At 34.6% G+C, this 20,102-nt stretch overlaps 1 protein-coding gene across 3 annotated transcripts in view; it reads right to left on the reverse strand.

Moving 5' to 3' along the window:
- Positions 1-20,102, reverse strand: part of LOC110024091 (valine--tRNA ligase, chloroplastic/mitochondrial 2) — a 123,166-nt gene that overhangs the window by 57,115 nt on the left and 45,949 nt on the right. For all 3 annotated transcript variants that reach the window (XM_020723833.1, XM_020723832.1, XM_020723835.1), the window contains 3 exons: positions 18,187-18,239; positions 17,270-17,337; positions 16,670-16,745 (listed from right to left, as the gene is read on the reverse strand). In XM_020723833.1, the coding sequence (XP_020579492.1) occupies positions 16,670-16,745; positions 17,270-17,337; positions 18,187-18,239 (197 nt within the window). The remainder of the gene's footprint in view (positions 1-16,669; positions 16,746-17,269; positions 17,338-18,186; positions 18,240-20,102) is intronic.

Genomic DNA, 20,102 nt, shown 5'->3' on the forward strand with positions numbered 1-20,102 from the left:
CCCAAACGGATGTCATATGTTTTCCTAGTTTATTTGATCGAGCCTCATCCTCAAATCTTGTGTTTATCCCTCGGGGTAGATATAGGATTTGAGGTAGAGCGCTCTTTCATTTAAACTGTGAAAAATATGAGGTCAGTTTGATTTCATATTTTCTAAAATTATATATATATACGTAAATTAAAAAATCCTTCCGAAGCGGGCGATGGGATTTCGATTCCGGCGATCGACAGCTTCTTACGGGCGACCCCTAAACATAACTTTCTTCTTTTAAGTGTCGACACTTCCTTGGAGGATGGCTAATCCCATGATATAAACCAAGGGCATTTTAAAAACAACATTATGATATTATTAATTATTGATTTAATAGTCTTTTTTTTTTTTTATTTTGATTGTCATGTTACTAATTTGTGAGATGCTAATTTTTTATTTTGTAACATTCAAACTAAATATTTACTTTCAAGTATGGAAAGTGCTAGTAGAATTAGTTCTGTTATAAATAATAATATAGTACATGGGGCAGAAAGGTCATTTGTTCAGAAACAGCTGCAGCACAACCGTTTCAAAGCTACAAAAAGCAAACAGACAGTGAGTGCCACAGCCGTTACAATTTAATAAGTTACAGCTGCCCCAAGCAAACCCTTAATGAGCTTTCTTCGATACTTGTAGATGATAGATTACAATTTTATACACGATATGAGCTTTTTTGTCTTCTTTTTAAAACTTTTTGGTATATTAAGATAATGCACACATTTCAAGTAATTGATGAGCTATTAGATAAGCTTTATGAAGTAGTCATTTTTTAAAAAATCGATCTTAAATCAGGATACCACCAAATGAGGATGAATCTAACTGATGTGCACAAGATTGCATTCACGGCACAAGAAGAATAATACGAGTTCTTGGTAATGTCGCTTGGCCTCGCGAATGCTTCGACAATATATCAGTGCCTCATGAAGCGAAATTTTCAGGCTTACCTCTGGAAATTCATCCTTGCGATCTTCAATGACATTCTGATCTATAGTTGTATGGAGACGGAGCATGTGGAGCACCTGAGGACAGTCTTGGAGACATTAAAAGAGCTCAATTTATATGCTAGTTTAAAGAAATACTCCTTTTCACAGTTACAGGTAGAGTACATAGGGCACGTGGTGACCAGGGTAAGAGTAGCAGCAGCAAACCAATCCAAGAATGAGGCTATGGTAGACTGGCCTTTACAAAGAAGTTTGAAGGAGTTGAGAGGGTTGTTTGAACTCACCTGGTACTAACAAAAATTTGTGAGGGTGCGACACAATAGCAAGGACGCTGACAAAGTAGGAAACTCAATTTCAAGTAGGGGGAAAAAACAACACAGGCCTTCAAACATCCAAAGAAAGTCATGACCAACATTCTGGTATCAGCACTTCCAAACTTTAATAAAGCATTTGTGAAAGAAATGAACGCAACAAGATACAGATTGGGAGCAGTACTCATGTAGGACCGGCGATTGATTATCAACTTCAGTCAAGTGCTCACAGCATGTAGGACCGGCGATTGATTATCAACTTCAGTCAGGTGCTCACAGCAGGCGTGGCTCAAGTCATTGTACGAGAGGGAGTTGATATCTTTGTCTTGGCTACTCAAAAGTGGCGAACATACATGTTGGTGTGACACTTTCTACTCAGAACATGCTTAAAGTAGTATTTGAAGCAGAGGATGGTGACTGGGGAGAATCAGAGGTGGTTATCCAAGTTAGTAGGATATGATTTTGTGACTCAGTACATACCAGGAATGGATAAAAAAGACAGATGCACTGTCGAGAAATATGAAGGAGCCTCAAGTGACAACATTATCAATAACCTTGATCCTAGATTGGCAAGCCCTGAGACGGGAGAGCAAGTAGGATAAAGGGTTGAGTAAATTACTAGCAAAGCTGCTACAGGATCCGAACAGTCATCCAGGATATGCATTGAGGGAGCAGCAGCTACTGTACTAGGGGTGTTTCATGTTGTCGAGGGCATCAGAGTATATCTCCAAACTATTGTAGAAATTTTATGCAGTGCAATTGGGGGACACTCAGAGGTACATAAGACATGCAGTCGTCTATAGAGAAAGCTTTATTGGGCGGGGCTGCACAGTGAAAAAGAGGACATGGTGGCAAGGGGCAATGTGTGACAGCGATACACGTACTTGGTCATGGCACCAAGAGGGTTGCTACAGCCCTTAACTTTACTGAAGAAGGTTTGGCAAAAAAGAGCAATGGATTTTATAGAAGGGTCGCCAAAATTAGAAAGGTATATGATAAGCTTAGTGGTAGTAGATCGCCTGAGCAAGTATATGCACATTTCATTCCATTACAACACACACTGCGGTCTCAGTGGACACGGTGTTGAAATGGGAAGTGATATGTTTATACATAATACAGGAATCTATTGTATCAAACAAGGACAAAAAGTTCCTCAGTCAATTCTGGAAGGAGCTGTTCATGTTACAAGAAACAATTTTTCAGAGAAGCGCAACATCTCATCCTTAGATTGATGGCCAAATGGAGATGGTCAACAGGAGTGTATAGATATACCTTCATTGTTTTGTATGGAATTCACTAAAGCATTGGGCTAAGTGAATTGCATGAGTTGAATATTGGTAAAATACTTTGTAACATATTGTGGCATAGAACATCACTTTCAAGATTCTGCATAGGCAAAATCCACATCACCTAATACATTATGGCCATAGTATTACACTGGTATCCAATGCCGACCAGTAGTTGGAGGAGAGAGATAGGATATTGGCGAACCTCTACATATCATTAAAAAAAAAGCGAATGGACATAAGAGAGATACAATTTCAACCTTCGAATATGATTTACCTGAAGCTGAGACGCTATCAGCATAAGACATTGACGGTCAGACAGAGGAGCGAGAAACTTCATCCACAATATTTTGGACTCTATGAAATTACAGCATGCATTGGGGCAAAGGCCTATCGGTTGAGGTTATAATCGTCATCAGCACAACATCTATTATTTCATGTTTCGCAACTGAGGCGTACTATCGAAGATCATACACTCTCGTCTTCACTACCTTTGGCACTGATCGAGGACATGAAGGTGATTTTGGAGCCTTTAGAGGTCAAGAAGTGCGTCGAGGAGTGGCTGGAGTAAAGGAGATGTGATTAGGTGGAAAGATCAATCAGATTAGGAAGTAATGTGATAACTTTACAAAGTGATCCAAAAGCAATTTCCATCATTCCACCTAGGGAACAAGATGCTTCTTTGGGAGGGGAGTGTTGACATGCCTACTGCAGCCGGGAGAGCCTATGGAAGAGCCGATCTTGCAGAAGAGTCAGTCCAAGAAAGATCAACGTGTACTGGCAAGCTCAGCCACACCAACCGACCTAACCCAGAGAGGTAAATCCCAATAAGCTTCTTAGGACAATTCCATCTTTTGGGTGGGGTCCACAGCAACTAATTACGTACAAGATAAGAGGAATTGAGGGCATTTTGGGGAAAAATTTGAAATCTTGGAGAGTATATATTAAAGCTAATTGGCTAGGGTTTGTTGTATGTTTTGATTTGTTATAGTTTTACTTTTCTCTTTGTGTTCTTAACAACATCTAGGGTTTGTGGAGAGATGATCTAACTCTCAGATTACAGATCATCCATTGTATCTTGTTTGTTTGTCTTGATATTAATCAAATTAGCCCTTTCTTAAGTTTTCCCACATATCAATTGTAATTTACCCGTTGATTTTGACTCCGATTCGTATCACAAGCAAAAGACTTTTACATTGCTCCTAACACTATAAGAACACTATGAACACAAACAAAATTGAATAGTGACAAAACAAATTAAACATACCTCCAATTTAATAAGGAATAAATATGCTCTAAGTCTATCGAGATAATTATCCTTTTAATTATTGTGTAAGTGTTAGGGCGTCCCCTAGAAGCGACGCGCTGTATGGTCTGAATATAGTGAAAAGTGTCCAAGAGCTGCTACACTAATGTCCGGGTGTAGTGTCAAATAAGCAAGGGTTCCCACAATACGGAAGAATGCGGGTAAAGAAGTTGGTCCATAAAACTAATAATGTATGGTCTGAATATAGTGAAAAGTGTCCAAGAGCAATGCGGGTAAAGAAGTTGGTCCATAAAACTAATAATAGGAAAAGATCTTGGAATATAGGTACACTATGGTAAATTAATGGAATAAGTTGATATTATGATTAATAGAAAGATAAATATCTTATGTGTTCAAGAAACTAAATGGTTTGAAGAAAACGATAAAGAGATTAATAACTTATGTATTAAACTTTAGTATTCGAGTGAGAATCGCACTAGAAATGAGTGGATGTACTTATAGATAAGAGTTTGAAAGATAAATGTTATAAAAATTAATAGAGTTAGAGATATAATTATAACTTTTAAGATTATTGTTGATACTAAGATTTTTAATATTATAAGCGTTTATGCTACTTAAGTAGATTTAGATATAGGTTCTAAGGATAAATTCTAGAATGATATGGAAGACGTTATACAAATGATACCACTTAAAGAAAAAATTTTTATTGGGGGATATTCAAATGGACATGTCGTTAGACTGGTAGAAGAGTTTAGAAATATTCATAGTGGCTACGGTTTTGGAGTCATTAGTAAAGAAAGTAGAGCTACATTGGATTTTGCTTTAGCGAATGATTTTATTATTAATAATACTTTATTCAAGAAAAGTAATGAGCATATTATTACTTATAAGAATGGAGTTAATAAAATACAAATTAATTATTTTCTTATGAAAAGAAAAGATCATTGAGAACGTAAAGATTATAAAGTCATTCCAAGTGAGGATTTAAGTACTCAACATCATTTGTTAATTTTAGATTTTAAGATGAAGAGTTGTAAAATAAAAAACACAATAAATCATTATCGTAGAATTAGATAAGGATATCTAAAAGACAATAAAATTATTTTTATGAGTAAAATTTAAGATTTCAAAATTTAAGATTTCAAAATTTAGGGGATTTCAAAATTTAGGGTGTTCATGAAGAAACAAATTCTATGTGGGATAAAGTAAAAAAACGATTAAACATATAGCAAAAGTTGTACTTGAAGAATCAAAAGAAAAAATTTCTATAAATAAAAATAATTGGAGGAATAATAATGTGTAAGAAAAAATATATATAAAAAAGTTTGTTATAAAAATTGGTTGAAATGTAAAAGCTTAGAGAACTGAGAAAAATATCAAACTGCCCGTAAAGAGTCTAAGAAAAGAATCTGTGACGCTAAAAATTTTATTTTTGGTTATCTTTATAATAGATTAGATACTAAGGATAGGGAAAAATATATGTATAAACTAGCCAAATAAAGAAAAAGAGAAAGTAAATATTTAACTCAAGTACAGTGTATTAAAGAAGAAAATCAAAAAGTGTTTTTCTTAGAAAAAGATATTCAAAATAGGTGGAGTTATTTTGAAAAGTTTTGTAATAATGTTTCAGAAAATACGATCAACCATAGTGATCTAAATATCGTTAAAAATAATAAAATATTTTATTTTTATCGTCGCATTAGTAAAAAAGAAGTTGATGAGGCATTAAAGAAAACAAAGAGTGGAAAGTCAGTAGGACCTGATGATATCTCATTTGAAGTATGAAAATATTTAGAAGATTTAGGGGTTTCTTGGCTTACTAAACTCTTTAATAATAGTTAGAAAGCTAAAAAGATGTCTGAGAAGTGGAGGAAGAGTATTTTATTCCCCATTTTTAAGAATAAAGGGGATGCACAAGAGTGTGTCAATTATAGATGAATTAAGTTGATGTGTCATACTTTAAAATTATGGGAAAGGGTAATTGAACATAGGTTAAGACATATTACAAAGATTTCTCATAATCAATTTGGATTTATACTGGGCACGTCTACTATGGAAGCTATACATTTATTGATGGGTTTGATGGAGAAGTTCAGAGATAATAAGAAGAATCTGCATATAATCTTTATTGATTTAGAAAAAGATTACAATAAGGTTCCAAATAATATCCTTTGGAGACATTTTGAGAAGAAAGGTGTTAGTATGACTTATATTCAAGTCATTAAAGATATGTATACAGGAGTTGTTACTTGTATTCAAAGAGAATGAGGATTGACCAAATATTTTTACTATTTAAATTGGTTTACATCAGGGATCGGCTTTAAGCCCATACTTTTTACTATAGTTATGGATGGTCTTACTGGACATGGACATTTACAGGAGAATGTACCTTGGTGTATGCTTTTTGCTGATGATTTCCTTCTCGTGGATAAGACGAGAGAATAAGCTCGGGAAAAACTTAAATTATGGAGGTCTGCCTCGGAGTCTAAAGGCCTTCAAATGAGTAGAACTAAAACTGAATACATGGAATGTAAAGTAGTAGCTCTAGTGACAGAAATGTAACTATGGGTGATCAAATTATTAAAAGAAGTGAACGCTTTAAATATCTCGGGTCTATTGTTCAAATTGATTGTGATATTGATAGGGATGTTATTAGTAGAATTCAAGTTAGTTGATTGAAATGAAGGAATGCTTCGGGCCTATTGTGTGATAGAAAAGTACTGCTTAGACTGAAAGAAAAATTTTATAAGATGGTGGTGAGACATGCAACGCTCAATGGCGTTGAATGTTGGCCTTTAAAAGAGAAGCATAAAATTAAGTTAAGTGTTGCCGAGATGAGAATGATTTGGTGGATGAGTGGTTTTACACTTAGAGACAAAATGAGAAATGAATATATCTGTGATAGGGCTGGTGTAGCTCCAGTGACGGTAAAAATTAGAGAGTCGTCTTAGATGGTTCAGTCGCATTACCATCTGAGGATCCGATTAGAAGGTAGATGTTTTAGATTTGACTTATGTTAAGGAAGGCGGAGGTAGACCTAGGATGACTTGAGTATATTGTATAAATAATGATCTTAATTTATTAGGATTAAATGAAAAGATGACACTAAACAGGACACAATGGAGAAAAAGGATTCAGGTACCCGACCCCACTAAGTGGGATAAAGATTTTGTTGTTGTTGTTGTTGTTGTTAGTCCATCGAGATAATACATTTATATAAAGACAGAATTCTAACATTTCAAAAATGAAAAAATTTCAATGTCTTACATTTTCCACAGAATCTGTAATACATACGCATAACCAAGATGACAAAGGTCTTTAAGAAATCATACAATAAGACATGAAATGCATCATAACAACAAAATATTCTTACAAGCAATAATGTTCGATAATTTCAAATCTTCAAGTCTTACACAAGCTTCATAAGACAATTATTTACTCGAATACGAAGTCTCAAAAAATATGCAAGTGCATTGAAAATTTTGCATGTTCTCTAAATTGTGTTTAAATCATTTAAATTCAAAGCACAATTGTATGCTCCGGCGAACATGCTGAGCAAATTAATTAAAAGTAAAAAATATTACAAGAACTAAACCTTGTAATTACATTAAAGAAAATTGCAATCATTTTTAAATTTTGCAAATTCCCTCCTCAAGAAAAAAAATCATCAACATGTTTGACGATGTTCTTGAATAAGTCGCCCTACTCGTAGGATGGTGTCATAAGTCTCACTCAACACAATTAATCTTCCTCCTTAGAAAACCTAAAATTGATGATACTAGTATTATTTGGCAAAAATAAAGTAATAAATTTTAGCCAAATTGCAAATTGAAAATATTTTAATTTCGGCACAAAATCTAATTAAACAAACCGACATTAATATAATTTAGGAATCAAATACTTGTAAATTTGGCCAAATTAATTTATTTTCATTCGCACACGAACTTCAATGCCTTTAACTAAAAAGGAAAAAAAATGATTTACAAAATTAAAAATCCGCAATAACATGTCTAAATTATACAATCACATATTTTTACTCTTAGGCCGAATCCCTGCATTTGCGATAAAGTTGACAGTTTAAACCACGTTAATTTTTCAAAAAAAAAAATCATAAACCATATAAAAATCATTTCCATGCAAGAAACAAGCAAAAACTACAATGTTAAAAGTAAAAAAGTCCAAGCAAGTAATCAACCCTCGTGATGGGCATAGCTATTACATGTCATAACAAATCGAGTTAATTCATTAAACAGAGAAATTTTCAAAACAAATATTTTCAAAATATCCGACCCCAATGATGGTTGTGCTAAAAAAGGAATTCAACCTAAAAAGATATCATCATTTCCAAATTTTGATGCAAATCAATTTTAGGCTTCAGCCGCAATAAAAATATGAAAAATTAAGAAAATTGTAAAATAGTATATTGTCTAAGTGAAATGCAACTCTTAAGGCCGAGGCATTCAAATATCCAGCCCACACAATAGATTATTTAGTATGACAAATTTAATATTAAATTTAAATCACAAAATGCTAAGGTCATATCACATGTACATTTATATTCACACTCAAATGCTAAAGAAATGACACATGTTCTGATCACGTGGTTTTACAACTAAATAGCTCAAGAAAAAGTATATTTATAACTAAGGCCCTCTGATTAGCGGTTCAAAAATGGCAACATGAAATTGCAATCACGATCAAGGGCCGCATGTTCCCCAATAACCCAATCCTCTAAATGGTGAAATATAATGCACTTGATAGGGCATAAAGCTCTTTGTTAGTATGCTTTAATAATCCACCTGGACAAACAGACACCAAAGGTCTACAAAGTTCCCTTAGATTATGTAATCAATGTCTAATTAGAAAGATCATTCAATAAAGTTGATTAAAATAACTCTAATGAAGAAGTATTAGGGCCCACGATAATTGAAGATGATAAAACCATTAGATCTTGATCGAGTTTAATATTATTTCTCCCACGATTCACTCCAACCCAAAAAGTGATAAATTTTCAAAAACTAAGACCAAGTAGTTGCGAATATACGCTAAGTATTTATCATTTAATTATTGACGCAAGAGAGTCAACAATGAGCCTGCGATCGTGAGATCAAATCACAAATGAGTTGTGGGAGCAAACTCGTGTCAAAGGAAATTTTCATGGCACTACATGAGACTGGCCCCTTATGGGCCCATTTTTAATGTTCATTTTGAACTGAATTAGGGTTAAATTTTGCTCGAGACTATTTATATGTTGTTATTTCCTATTTTTTGGGGACTTTTGCTATGGTTTTATAGGTTTATTTCATTATGTTTTTACTATTGGATAGTTGTATCCGTTCATTTCTCTCGAATGGTGGTCGGTAACTTGATTTGAATCGAGAAGGTGACCTCTCCCGAACATCTGACGTCTTACTCCCTCTTCGAACATGTTGCCTTCTACAATTTGACAGTATCAATTTGCTTTTTATCTGCAACCACCCGCTATACAAGAGTTGGTTGCGCCAAATTTCAGTCGACATCACTCCTTTATCGTTACATATCATACTATTATTATAGCCCATTCTCAGATCTTTCCACACCATCCAAAAACCCTAGGCAGTGTAATTTATCAGAGCCTACAAACCCTAAATCTTTTGGGGGGGGGGGGGGGGTTCAATTCTTAAACCAAAAATTCCTATAACATAATCTAAAACCTCCAACAAAATCAACCCTACACGTTGCATCCCTATACCTAATGATCTATTTTAAGTCAGAACCCTAATTAGGAAAAAAAAGATCATTACATCAAGGAGAAACATGTAAAGATGTATCCAAGAGCTTAAGATGGAAGGATTTTCGCCTTTTGAGAGGAAATGACCTGGAGAAGTCATCCATACAACAATAGTGACTCTCAGGATTGAGAAGAAAATCGAATCACTTCAATCAAGATGTTTCGAGTAATGAAAAACCAATACCTAGCGATTTTGTATTGAATATCAAAGGAGAGGCCAAGTTATTAGTGTGATGATTGACTTGTCAGATTTTGACAGACATTTGGATCCAAATGAATTCAATGAGTGGCTTCAAATTGTGTCATATAGAGGAATGAATTTTTCGGTATAAAAATATTCCCAAAGACGAGAGCCTAATGGACAGTCATCAAAATTTGGAAGAATGTTTCCTTATGGTAAGAGAGCTTGAAGCATCTTCAATAGCTAGAATGGAAAAGTAAGATAACCACATGGTTTAACATGAGAAAAAAAAGGCAACATAAATATCTTTGTTAAATTTCACATGGGCCAAAGAGATTCTTCTATGAAATACTCAGCAAATTTCGATTAAGTTATGCTAAAAAACTGAGTTGGTGGAACCAGAGGAGCACAAAATAATACAATATCTTGGAGCATTTGAATCATCTATTGGTAACGTGACGCAAATGCCGTCATCTTTGTCTCTACTCGATGTACCCTAGCTTTAAAGCTAAAAAAGCAACAACTTCACCATATGACCATTAATGAGCAACGAGCAACCAATCAAGTGTGGAGAAAATATGGAGACCACTAGTAGTCTCAAATTTATTTCAGCCAGAAAGTGCTTCAAATGTCACGGTTTTAACACATTAGGTCTAATTGCTCAAACAAAAGGGTGATCTCTTTCACTAAACAAAGAACCATTAAAAAAATTAACAATGACACGAGAGAAAATGAGGATGTAAGTGAGGAGTATCAGCTTCAGCGACGAAGAAAATGTTAGTCATTCGATCAATCTTTCAAACTGAGCTCATGAGAGCAACTGTGACTCTACTATAACAACATTCAATATTTGTTGCACTGAGAGGGGAAATGTGTGTATTCTTGTCATAGATGTAAGTATTTAGAAAAATGTGGTGTCAAATAAATGGTCAAAAAGTAGAATCTAGAACCACATAAATGCTCTCAGCCTTATTCTTTGTCATGGTTTAAAAAGGGGAATAAGATCATAGTTAACAAGAGATGTCTTGTGGAGTTCTCTTTAGAGATAAGTTCTAGGAGCAAGTGTGGTGTAATATAGTACCTATGAATGCTTTTCACATCCCACTAGACCATCCTTGGCAATACAACCGCTGCACACATCATAATCATTAAAAAATACATTTTTTTTATTAATAATGGAAATCATATTGTATTCTATAATTGAAAGAATTAGTAGCAATGAATACTCAAGCAGAGAGAAAAGTTGTATCGCCCCACACTACATTTCTACGGGCTAGGAGAGAGATGTCAGCCGGATTGGCCTTAGTGATGCTAGCTGATGTGATACAACGGAGCAGATACCTAAAGCAATGAGACCGTTATTGGAAGAGTTTAAGGATGATCTGACTGCCAGTCTATAGCATTGTTTCTGCTGCGGAAGGGCATCCAACATGTTAAAGAACTCCTTTTACGGTATATTCACCCAAACAAATCTCTCTGTCAGATGCCCTCCGTCGAGTACGAGGACCTGCAGACTCAAGTCACGGACTTGATGGCTAGAGAATTGATTTGGTAAAATACTAATCCATGTGCAATTTTAACTCTAGTTGTGCTAAAAAATGATGGTTGTTTATTCTTCCAAAATAGAATTTGGAATAGCATGCGGGTTCCTAAGTATCCTTGAGCGAATGTAAGCATAGACTTTGTAGTAGGGTTGCCCCAAACATAGCAAAATGACTTTATTATGGTTGTAGTAGATTGATTTCATATATTTCTTGAGAAGAAGGCGAAGCCACTCCTACCAATGGAGAATGATGTGGAACAATCTACTGCGATCTCGCGATCGTGGGATCAAATCGCAATTGTGCCACAAAAGTAAACTCCCATTCCGTCAAACTGTAGTTGGAATTTTCTCGGAACTTAACGGGGCCAACACTTGTGGGCCCCTTTTTATGCATAATTTGAATTGAATTAGGGTTAAATTATTTAAACTCTTTATATTTTGTAATTTTCTATTTTTTGGGATATTTGATTTGAGTTTATCTTATTTCAAGACTTATTTCTCAATATTTTCTCTATTAGATTGTTGTATCATTTTATTTCTTTCATAAGATGTGTGTGCAACCTGATTGGGTTGAGGTGATGATCGCCCCGGACATCTGATAACCTGCTACCTTAGGTTGTTAGATAGCAGAAACATGTTGCTTCTCATAAAATGAAACATTATCCAGCCACCAGTCGTGTCATATTTTCTTTCCCTCATTACCAATCCTACTACTATCCTAGTACATCCCTTGATCTTTACATCCCATCTAGAAATCAAGAAATGGTGTCTATGGCTATTCTTAATCAAAAGCTATTAGATTGTTGAGAGAGAGAATTAATCAGAGAGACTTGTAACTATGAGAAGTGCTTCAAATGCCACGTTTTTGACAGATAGAATATGATTGGCAAAACCGGATGGTGATCTCTTCGTAGAGAGTGAATGAAAAAGTGAACAGTAATAAAAGAAAATGGGGATATTAGAGAGGAGAATCAGCTTCAAATCGTTGAGAGATGTTAAATATTCAACGGATCCTTTAGACTTAGCCCATGCAAGAGGAACAGTGGCTCTACTGTAATATTTTTCATACTCATTAAACTATGAAAGAAAAGAGGTGTGATCTTATAATATAGATAAGGGTGGTTGTGAGAATATGGTGTCTACCCAAATGATCGACAAGTTGAATCTGACAACACAGAAGCGCAACCAATTTTATTCTCTATCTTGGTTGAAAAATGAATAAAATCATGAATGACAATAGATGCCTTATGGAGTTCTCTATTGAAGACAAGTTCCAAGAGTAAATGGAATGTGATAGGGTAACTATGAATGTTTATCACCTCCGATTAGGCCATCCTTGACAGTATAACCGTTACAAACATCATTATGACTGCAAAAGTATGTTCTTTTATAAAAAAAATTGAAAGCACATTGTACTTCAATCACTAAAAGATTACATAGCCATGGAAAGCACATTGTACTTTTATCACTGAAAAAATACACAACAATGAGTACTCATGCAAAGAGAAAACTTATTGTCTTCTGCTACATTTCTACAGGTTATGAGAGACGCGATAGTAGGACTGCCCATGGTGATGGCAGAAGATACCGATACAAAGAAGCAAATTTCAGGATAACGTGACCGCCAGTCTAAAACCAAGGTTTCCGGGTACTCAACATGTCAAAGATCTCATTTTAGGGTCTGATCTCCCAAATAGATATCTCTATCGGATGCGTCCTGTCGAGAACAAGGAGCTGCAAAAACATATATAAACTAAATAGTTAGAGATATGGTTCGTGAGCAGAAACCCATGTGCAATTTCAGCCCTTGTTGTGACAAAAAATAAAGGGTGTTTGTTCTACCAGAATAAACTTTAGAATGGCATAGATGTTCCGAAGTAGTCTTGGGTGGATATGAGCATAGATTTTGTAATGGGTTGCCCCAGTCACAGCAAAGTAATGACTTTGCTATGATGGTGATAGATCAATTTCAGAAGTTTCTGAAGAAGGTGTAGCATCTTCTACCAAGGAAGAATAATGCACAAGTGGTCTACCACGATCCATGTGATCCTGTGATCAGATCGAGAACGAGCAACAAAAGAAAACTCCTTTCCAAGAGTTTGTAGAGGAAATTTGCTTGGCATTGAATGGGTCGACCCTTGTAGGCCCTGTTTTTATGCCTATTTTGAGTTAAATTAAGGTTATTTTTTTTTAAAATATTTATATGTTATTCTTTCCTATTTTGAGGGGACATGCATTGAATTTATATCACCAGGAATTTCTTTTTGTCCCTATTTTCTCTATTAAGATGTTGTATCCTTTGATATCTCTCGAGTGGTTTGCTTGTGATCTAATTGAATCAAAATGGTCATCTCTCCCGAAGTCTGACATCTTCCTCCCTCTTCAAACTTGCTGCCATCTGCCATTAATAGTAGAAATTTGTTATTTCTTAGCAACCCTCTGGTTGTGCTGCAATTCAACCATCATCTCTCAACACTTCTTCGATACCTATCATACTACTATCCTAACCCATTCATTAATCTTTTCACATCATCTAGAAACCGCATAATGGTGTCAATGACTACTCTTAATAAAAACATATTGGGTTGTTGGGAAAGATAATTAAACATAGATATTTGTACTTAAGAGAAACCTGTAACAAGATCATAAAATCCTCAAAAAATGACGGCAAAAATCAAATTTATCTAAGAAAATTTAATTTGTCATAAGAAAATTTGACTTGAAACCAGCAAAGTCTCTAAGGAGGGATACACACAAGTACTCCGAACCGACACAAATGTATTGCAATGCAACAAACTTTGCATATGCTTCTAAGTTAAAAAGTGGGAGAGATTTGGACATAAAACAAAACTATTGTTAGAAAAGAAAAACGAGAATATGTACTGAAGGAGTGAGATATGACCTACATATTCTATAGAATGAGTATTTAGGCAAATTTTTCTCTTAAGCAAAAGAAACATTGTTTAAATAAAAAATTATTTAATTTATAAGATATTTCATGGAAAAAATTGCCTAATAACTTTTATAGTTCCAAAGGTATTCTTCCTTTTTTTTTACAATGCGCGAGTCACGTGATTTTGGCTACATATAAAAAAGTAACGACTTACAATAATAAAGAAGGAAAAAACAAAATAGTTACATTTCATAAAAGTAGAATGATATTTTTATTTATACTTCATATTTTTTTAAGTAGGAGAAATAAGAACAATAACCATGGGAGCTGATTAAAATTGGAAATTTATGTTATAAACATCATCAGCTTAAACCAAGAGAATGTGAAATACTTTCATAAGAAATGTATTATAGTTAGCATAAAATTCAATGAGAGAAGATGCACATAAAGAATAATTTTGAATACCATTCTATTTCTTTTAGAAGTTTTCCTAATAACTTTTGCCACTTCTTAAGGAAGTAACCAGTGTTAAGGCAACTCATAGTTCACATATACTAGAACCTATTGTGGGTACTACAGTTGGTATTCCTTCTGCTTTAGCTCTACCACCCCATCAGACTGATTCTTCGAAGGAATGGCAGGTCTATTACAGGAGGAGAAAGAAGAATGGAGCTCGACTCCAACTCTGGAACATATTGGATGATACATTGGTTACTACTGGCAATGACAATCATCTTACCAACTTATTAGCTTGCTCCTTCCCTAAAACTAGAGGCAGAGGCAAGACCAAATTGGGTCACTCTCTAGCCACATGATACTATGTATTTCGGCACTGTTAAGTTTTTTATTTTAGTATCTAATTTATTTTTTATTTTTTTCTAGTTTTAAAATATTTTATGGTTTTTTGTGTGGACAGGGTGCCATACTTGGGCCCTCCCTCACATTGTATACGTATCTTTTATTATGTTTAATATATTAGCCTTTTTAGACTTTATTTTTTACAGAAACTGAAGGTATTCAACTTGCTTCCTCCTGTCGACTGAATTTAGTTGAGAAATTTTTGTATGGTCATCCCAAAATAGACCTGATTCGTAAAGAATTTAAGTTTATGCACCTGGTTGGGGAATGAAAAATTGGACTGTTAGATGGAAGACACATTCTCATACAAATTAATAAAGAAGAGGATTACACGCGTTTATTTGCTAGAAGGATAATCTAGATTGATAATAGAGCAATAAAGATTCAGAAATTGTTTGTGGATTTTGACCCTCAGACAGAACCTCCGATCATTCTGGTTTGGATTCGCCTCCCTGGTCTGAAATTTCATTATTTTACTCAAAAGGTTTTGTACGCTACTGCCTCAGCTTATGGTAAGCTACTCAAAACGGATATTCCTACTTGTAATATTTTCCGTCCATCAAAAGCTAGAGTACTTGTTGAAAGAGAAATCACTTCATCTACTTGTGAGATAATTTGGTTAGCACACAACATCATGGGTATTGGCAAAAGATAGTGATTGAGCATTTTCCTTCGTATTGTTCAAACTGTCGTATGTTCGACCACTCCAGTTCTCAATGTCACCATCTATATCCACACCTCAGACCAAAAAAGCACAGTACTCCGTCAGAGACAGTGATTTCATCTCCTCATGATCAACTCCAAATTATTGACAATATTGATCATCAAAAGAATGCCCCCGAAGATGTCACTATTCTCACAGGCAATATTACAACAACTCAGCCATCTCTGGAACCACCTATCGTGGGTGAGAGGGAGATTCTTCAGACCCCACTTGCCCTAGGAACTATCACTGTTATTACAGGTTGCAATACTTCTACAGTTTCACTACCGCCTTATCAGGTCGAGCAAGTTGTATCTGTCTCTCAGATTCATGGAGATCATGTTGCGCAACGGCCTACACATGTCCAACCAACTTGGAACAATCTATTGATCAAATGAGTCAATCATCGGATGAGGAATGACAGGTCTACACATCAAGAAGGAAGAAGAAAAATGGAGACCAACTTGAGCTCAAGAATCAGATGGATGATACTTTGGTTACTTCAGGCAATGACACTCACCTTATTAATTTGTTAGCAGACTCAATTCCAAGAACTAGAGGCAGAGGGAGGACTAAAGTGGGACGTCCCTAGCACTTTTGCGCCCTTTGGGTTTTGTGTGTGTTACTATGTGAGTTGAGTTTTCTTTTAAGCTCTCTCATACAATTTTTTTGTATCTTTTCCGTTTTAATAAATTAGCCCTTTGGCTTTTTCAAATATATATATATATATATATATATATAATTTTTTTTCCTAGATAAAGAAAACCAATTGAACATTAAAAATAAAGGCAAAAGTTAGATAAGCTGTGAATAATGAGAGTTCATCTTGTTTCCACGTTAAACTTGTGTGCTTGTTAGTTTATAAACTAAAACAAGAATACACAACCTCAGGATGCACAGCTACAGCTATATCCCCAAAAAGTGTCTCAGGCCGAGTGGTCGCTATAGTCAAATAATCACCTCTGCAATGGAAATAAGAAAATAATAAATAGCACTTTCAAAATCAAACGAAGAATTAATGCATATAAAATAAAAGTAAACTGAAAGTATGGAACTCAACTGGCGTACGAAAGTTTTGGCCTAATTACTAATTTCATGTGCACAAATATTTGAATAACAAAATATTCACCTTAGCCAAAATGAATCAATTCCTAGAATATATGGAAATTGAGCAAAAAATATTTAAAAAAAACTTAAACCATATTTAAAAAAAAATTGCATGGTTCAAAAATTCTCATATAACAATTCTAGCTTTTACAACATTAAGAAAAATTTTGTGAAAAAAGATTTGAATGCACTTTTCAAAAACAAAACCTTGACAAGAATAGGTTGGCCTACCATAAATAAAAAGGAAAAGAGCATGGTTAAGTCTGAGAACCAATAGCTGGTTGAAATAACCAGGGATTAGAAATATGACTCAGCAATGCAGTATATGAAAGCATTACATGTTCTTGCAAATTATAATCAGACGATAGAAGAACAATACCTTGATCCACCAGCAACACGGTACTTAAGATAAAACAAAGTACCAGGTTCTTCAGAATACTCAACTTCCTAAAAACAAATCAGAAAATCTCCAAGTCATATTTAAGCAAAATATTGCAACAAAATTCAAATTTTGACTACAATAAGTGCTTTAACAAGTCATACATGATGAATCAATCAATCTTTTAGATTTGACTTTCGGTAAACCAAAAAAGAATATCTCAAAAAAAGAAAAAGAAGAGGCTCAAACAATTTAGTGAACAAAAAACGAGAATGCTAGAATAAAACTTCACTAAATCTGTGAAATATGTTATTTGAAAAAACTGCATTACAGGATGACATCCCTCAAAGACTAGATGATTGTACCGGATTTAGATGGCATTAGTATGTATTAGAAAGATGAAGTATTCTATGTTTGGGAAAAAGATACATTTGATGCCATTGTATTCTGAAGAAAGAGAGGTAACTAAAAATAAAATTGCAATAATTTATCTTGCTAGACCAAACTATAGTTTATCTAAATTCTTCTTCACTCTATCCTTCCTACTACCCAATTATGAGAAACAATTTCAAAGCTCAAAATTGAAGCAGTGATCGCATAGCAATTGCAAAGAAAACAATGAAGAAAAGCTAACATATACATTGCACTCAATAAACTGGCACGTGTAAAGCTGGATCCAATAATGGGGCCTTGAGCAAGGAAATCTCCTAATTACAGATTGATAAAAAGCAATAATATATCAGGCAACGGATGGATCAGTCAAGAGCACGTGCTCCATTAGTTCAAAGGTGTCCATTCATAACAAAGTTATGGAATTAGTTGCCTGCAAGCTAGCAAATTCAACCAACTGGAAGCCAAAAAGATTAAACACTTTGCACATCAAAAAAGCACAATAACAAAATTAAACACAAACCTACCAAGTCAGATACTGCAGTCTGAAGGTTAGGAGACCAGTTTACCATATAAGACCCTGAAAATGTAAATAAAATAAAAATTAAGAGGCAAACATATTTCAGTAATATATATATGTGTATAGAGAGAGAGAGAGAGAGAGAGAGAGATCAAAATGTTCCCTACTCTATTTGTATGGGGCCATTATATGTTATGTTATGTGGAGCCCAGTCCACTACATCAAAATTGGGTGGTAGTGTGCTTCTTAGGAAATTATCTGTCGAATTAATTTCTTGTTATTTGCTTCCTTAATTAATCACTGCGATATAATTAAGTTCCAAATTATGCACCCGCTTCATCTAGATTCGCTAAATAAAGGCTGCCTTATTCTCCTCACCATTGCTCCTTTTTTGGAATTCCTGAATTGCTGCTTCCTTAAATGGGCCGAAGCAGATATGGCAATGGCTGATTTCAATTTGCATTGGCATTTGATTCTCAAGGCTGTTTCTGATTTCCCTCTATTCAGGCAAGCTACCTTAAATTCTTCTTTGGCCTGGACAAGAATAAAAAGGGCTCACGATTACAGGGAAGTATTATTACTCTCCAACAGACTTCTCTCCTTGGATTACTCTCCGGCGTGAGGCTTATACAGAAGAAATAAAGGAATCGCAAGGTTGCTTTTCTTTGAAGCCGTCTTTCTTCTTCTTGGTATGACTCTCGGTTTAGAGAGAGAGAAGAGGAGGAAAGAGGGAGAGGAAGAGAAAAAAAGTGTTTTCTTGTAATCGTCGAGGTGATCGACGGGTGTATTCCTCGAAACTAACAAAATCTTCTACAGCTTCGTGGACGTAGGCAATTTGCCGAATCACGTAAATTTGTGTGTTTCCGCCGTTTTTTTCTGTTTTGCAATTTTTTTTTATCTGAAATTTGTGTGTTTCCGCCGTTTTTTTCTGTTTTGCGATTTTTTTTTATTTTTTTTTTTGTTTTATTGTCGTCGTTTTTTCACAACAATTATAAACATAGCCATCTAATGTGTTCAATTTAGTCCGCTGACACCTCAAATATATTCCAAAATAGTTCCTTTGTTGAATTATTCCAAATCAAAATTGAGTCAAAGGAGCAAAATTAAACACCTTACATAGTCTGGGGCTAAAATAACCAATTATAAATAGTTTGAGTATGATTAACTTTTCTCTCTCTCTATGTATGTGTGTGCGTGCATGAAGAGAGATTGAGGATGAAAGATTTATCTCCATATTGGAAAAAATTAATTTTCCAAGTTGAATTTTAGGACTATCCCTTCTAAAGTCATTAAACATGAAATCATAATGTCCATTTCATCCAGCTTGAAAAAATAATTAAGGATTAAGTTTCTTAAGTTTCATAAGGCTAAACATGAAATCATAATGTCCATTTCATCCAGCTTGAAAAAATAATTAAGGATTAAGTTTCTTAAGTTGCATAAGGCTATATCTATTAGATGTAAAACAAAAAGTAAGCGACAAAGTAGTGGAAATTTTCATTGCTCCATTTGGTCACATCATGGCATCAAAAGAAAAAAATAACGAAATATTTGAACTTTTGCCAATCAGAACAGATTTAAAAAATCAAGCACGAAAAATAATCTGAATATCACAGCAAGTTTTCATCTAAAAAACTGCTAAACATAATGGGTAGAATTCCTAGGGAACAACCACAAATAAACCCCATCTTAATGGTCTTCCATTTAGTGCAAGAAAATGGATTTTTGCCGACCAGAACAGATTTACCAATGATCGAGCAAGCAGGAATTCTAGCTAGAAGTACAAAGCCTCAAGCCCAACTTTGTCATTCACATAATAAAATTGTAACTAGAGAAAGCGTATGGTAGTAGAAAAACCCCATTAATCATTTCTCAATTACATAATAGTGTTAGCATTCAAGATTCACCCTCAAGCTAATCTGT

This window comes from Phalaenopsis equestris, unplaced genomic scaffold, assembly GCF_001263595.1.
Source record: "Phalaenopsis equestris unplaced genomic scaffold, ASM126359v1 Scaffold000245, whole genome shotgun sequence".
Taxonomy (NCBI): domain Eukaryota; kingdom Viridiplantae; phylum Streptophyta; class Magnoliopsida; order Asparagales; family Orchidaceae; genus Phalaenopsis; species Phalaenopsis equestris.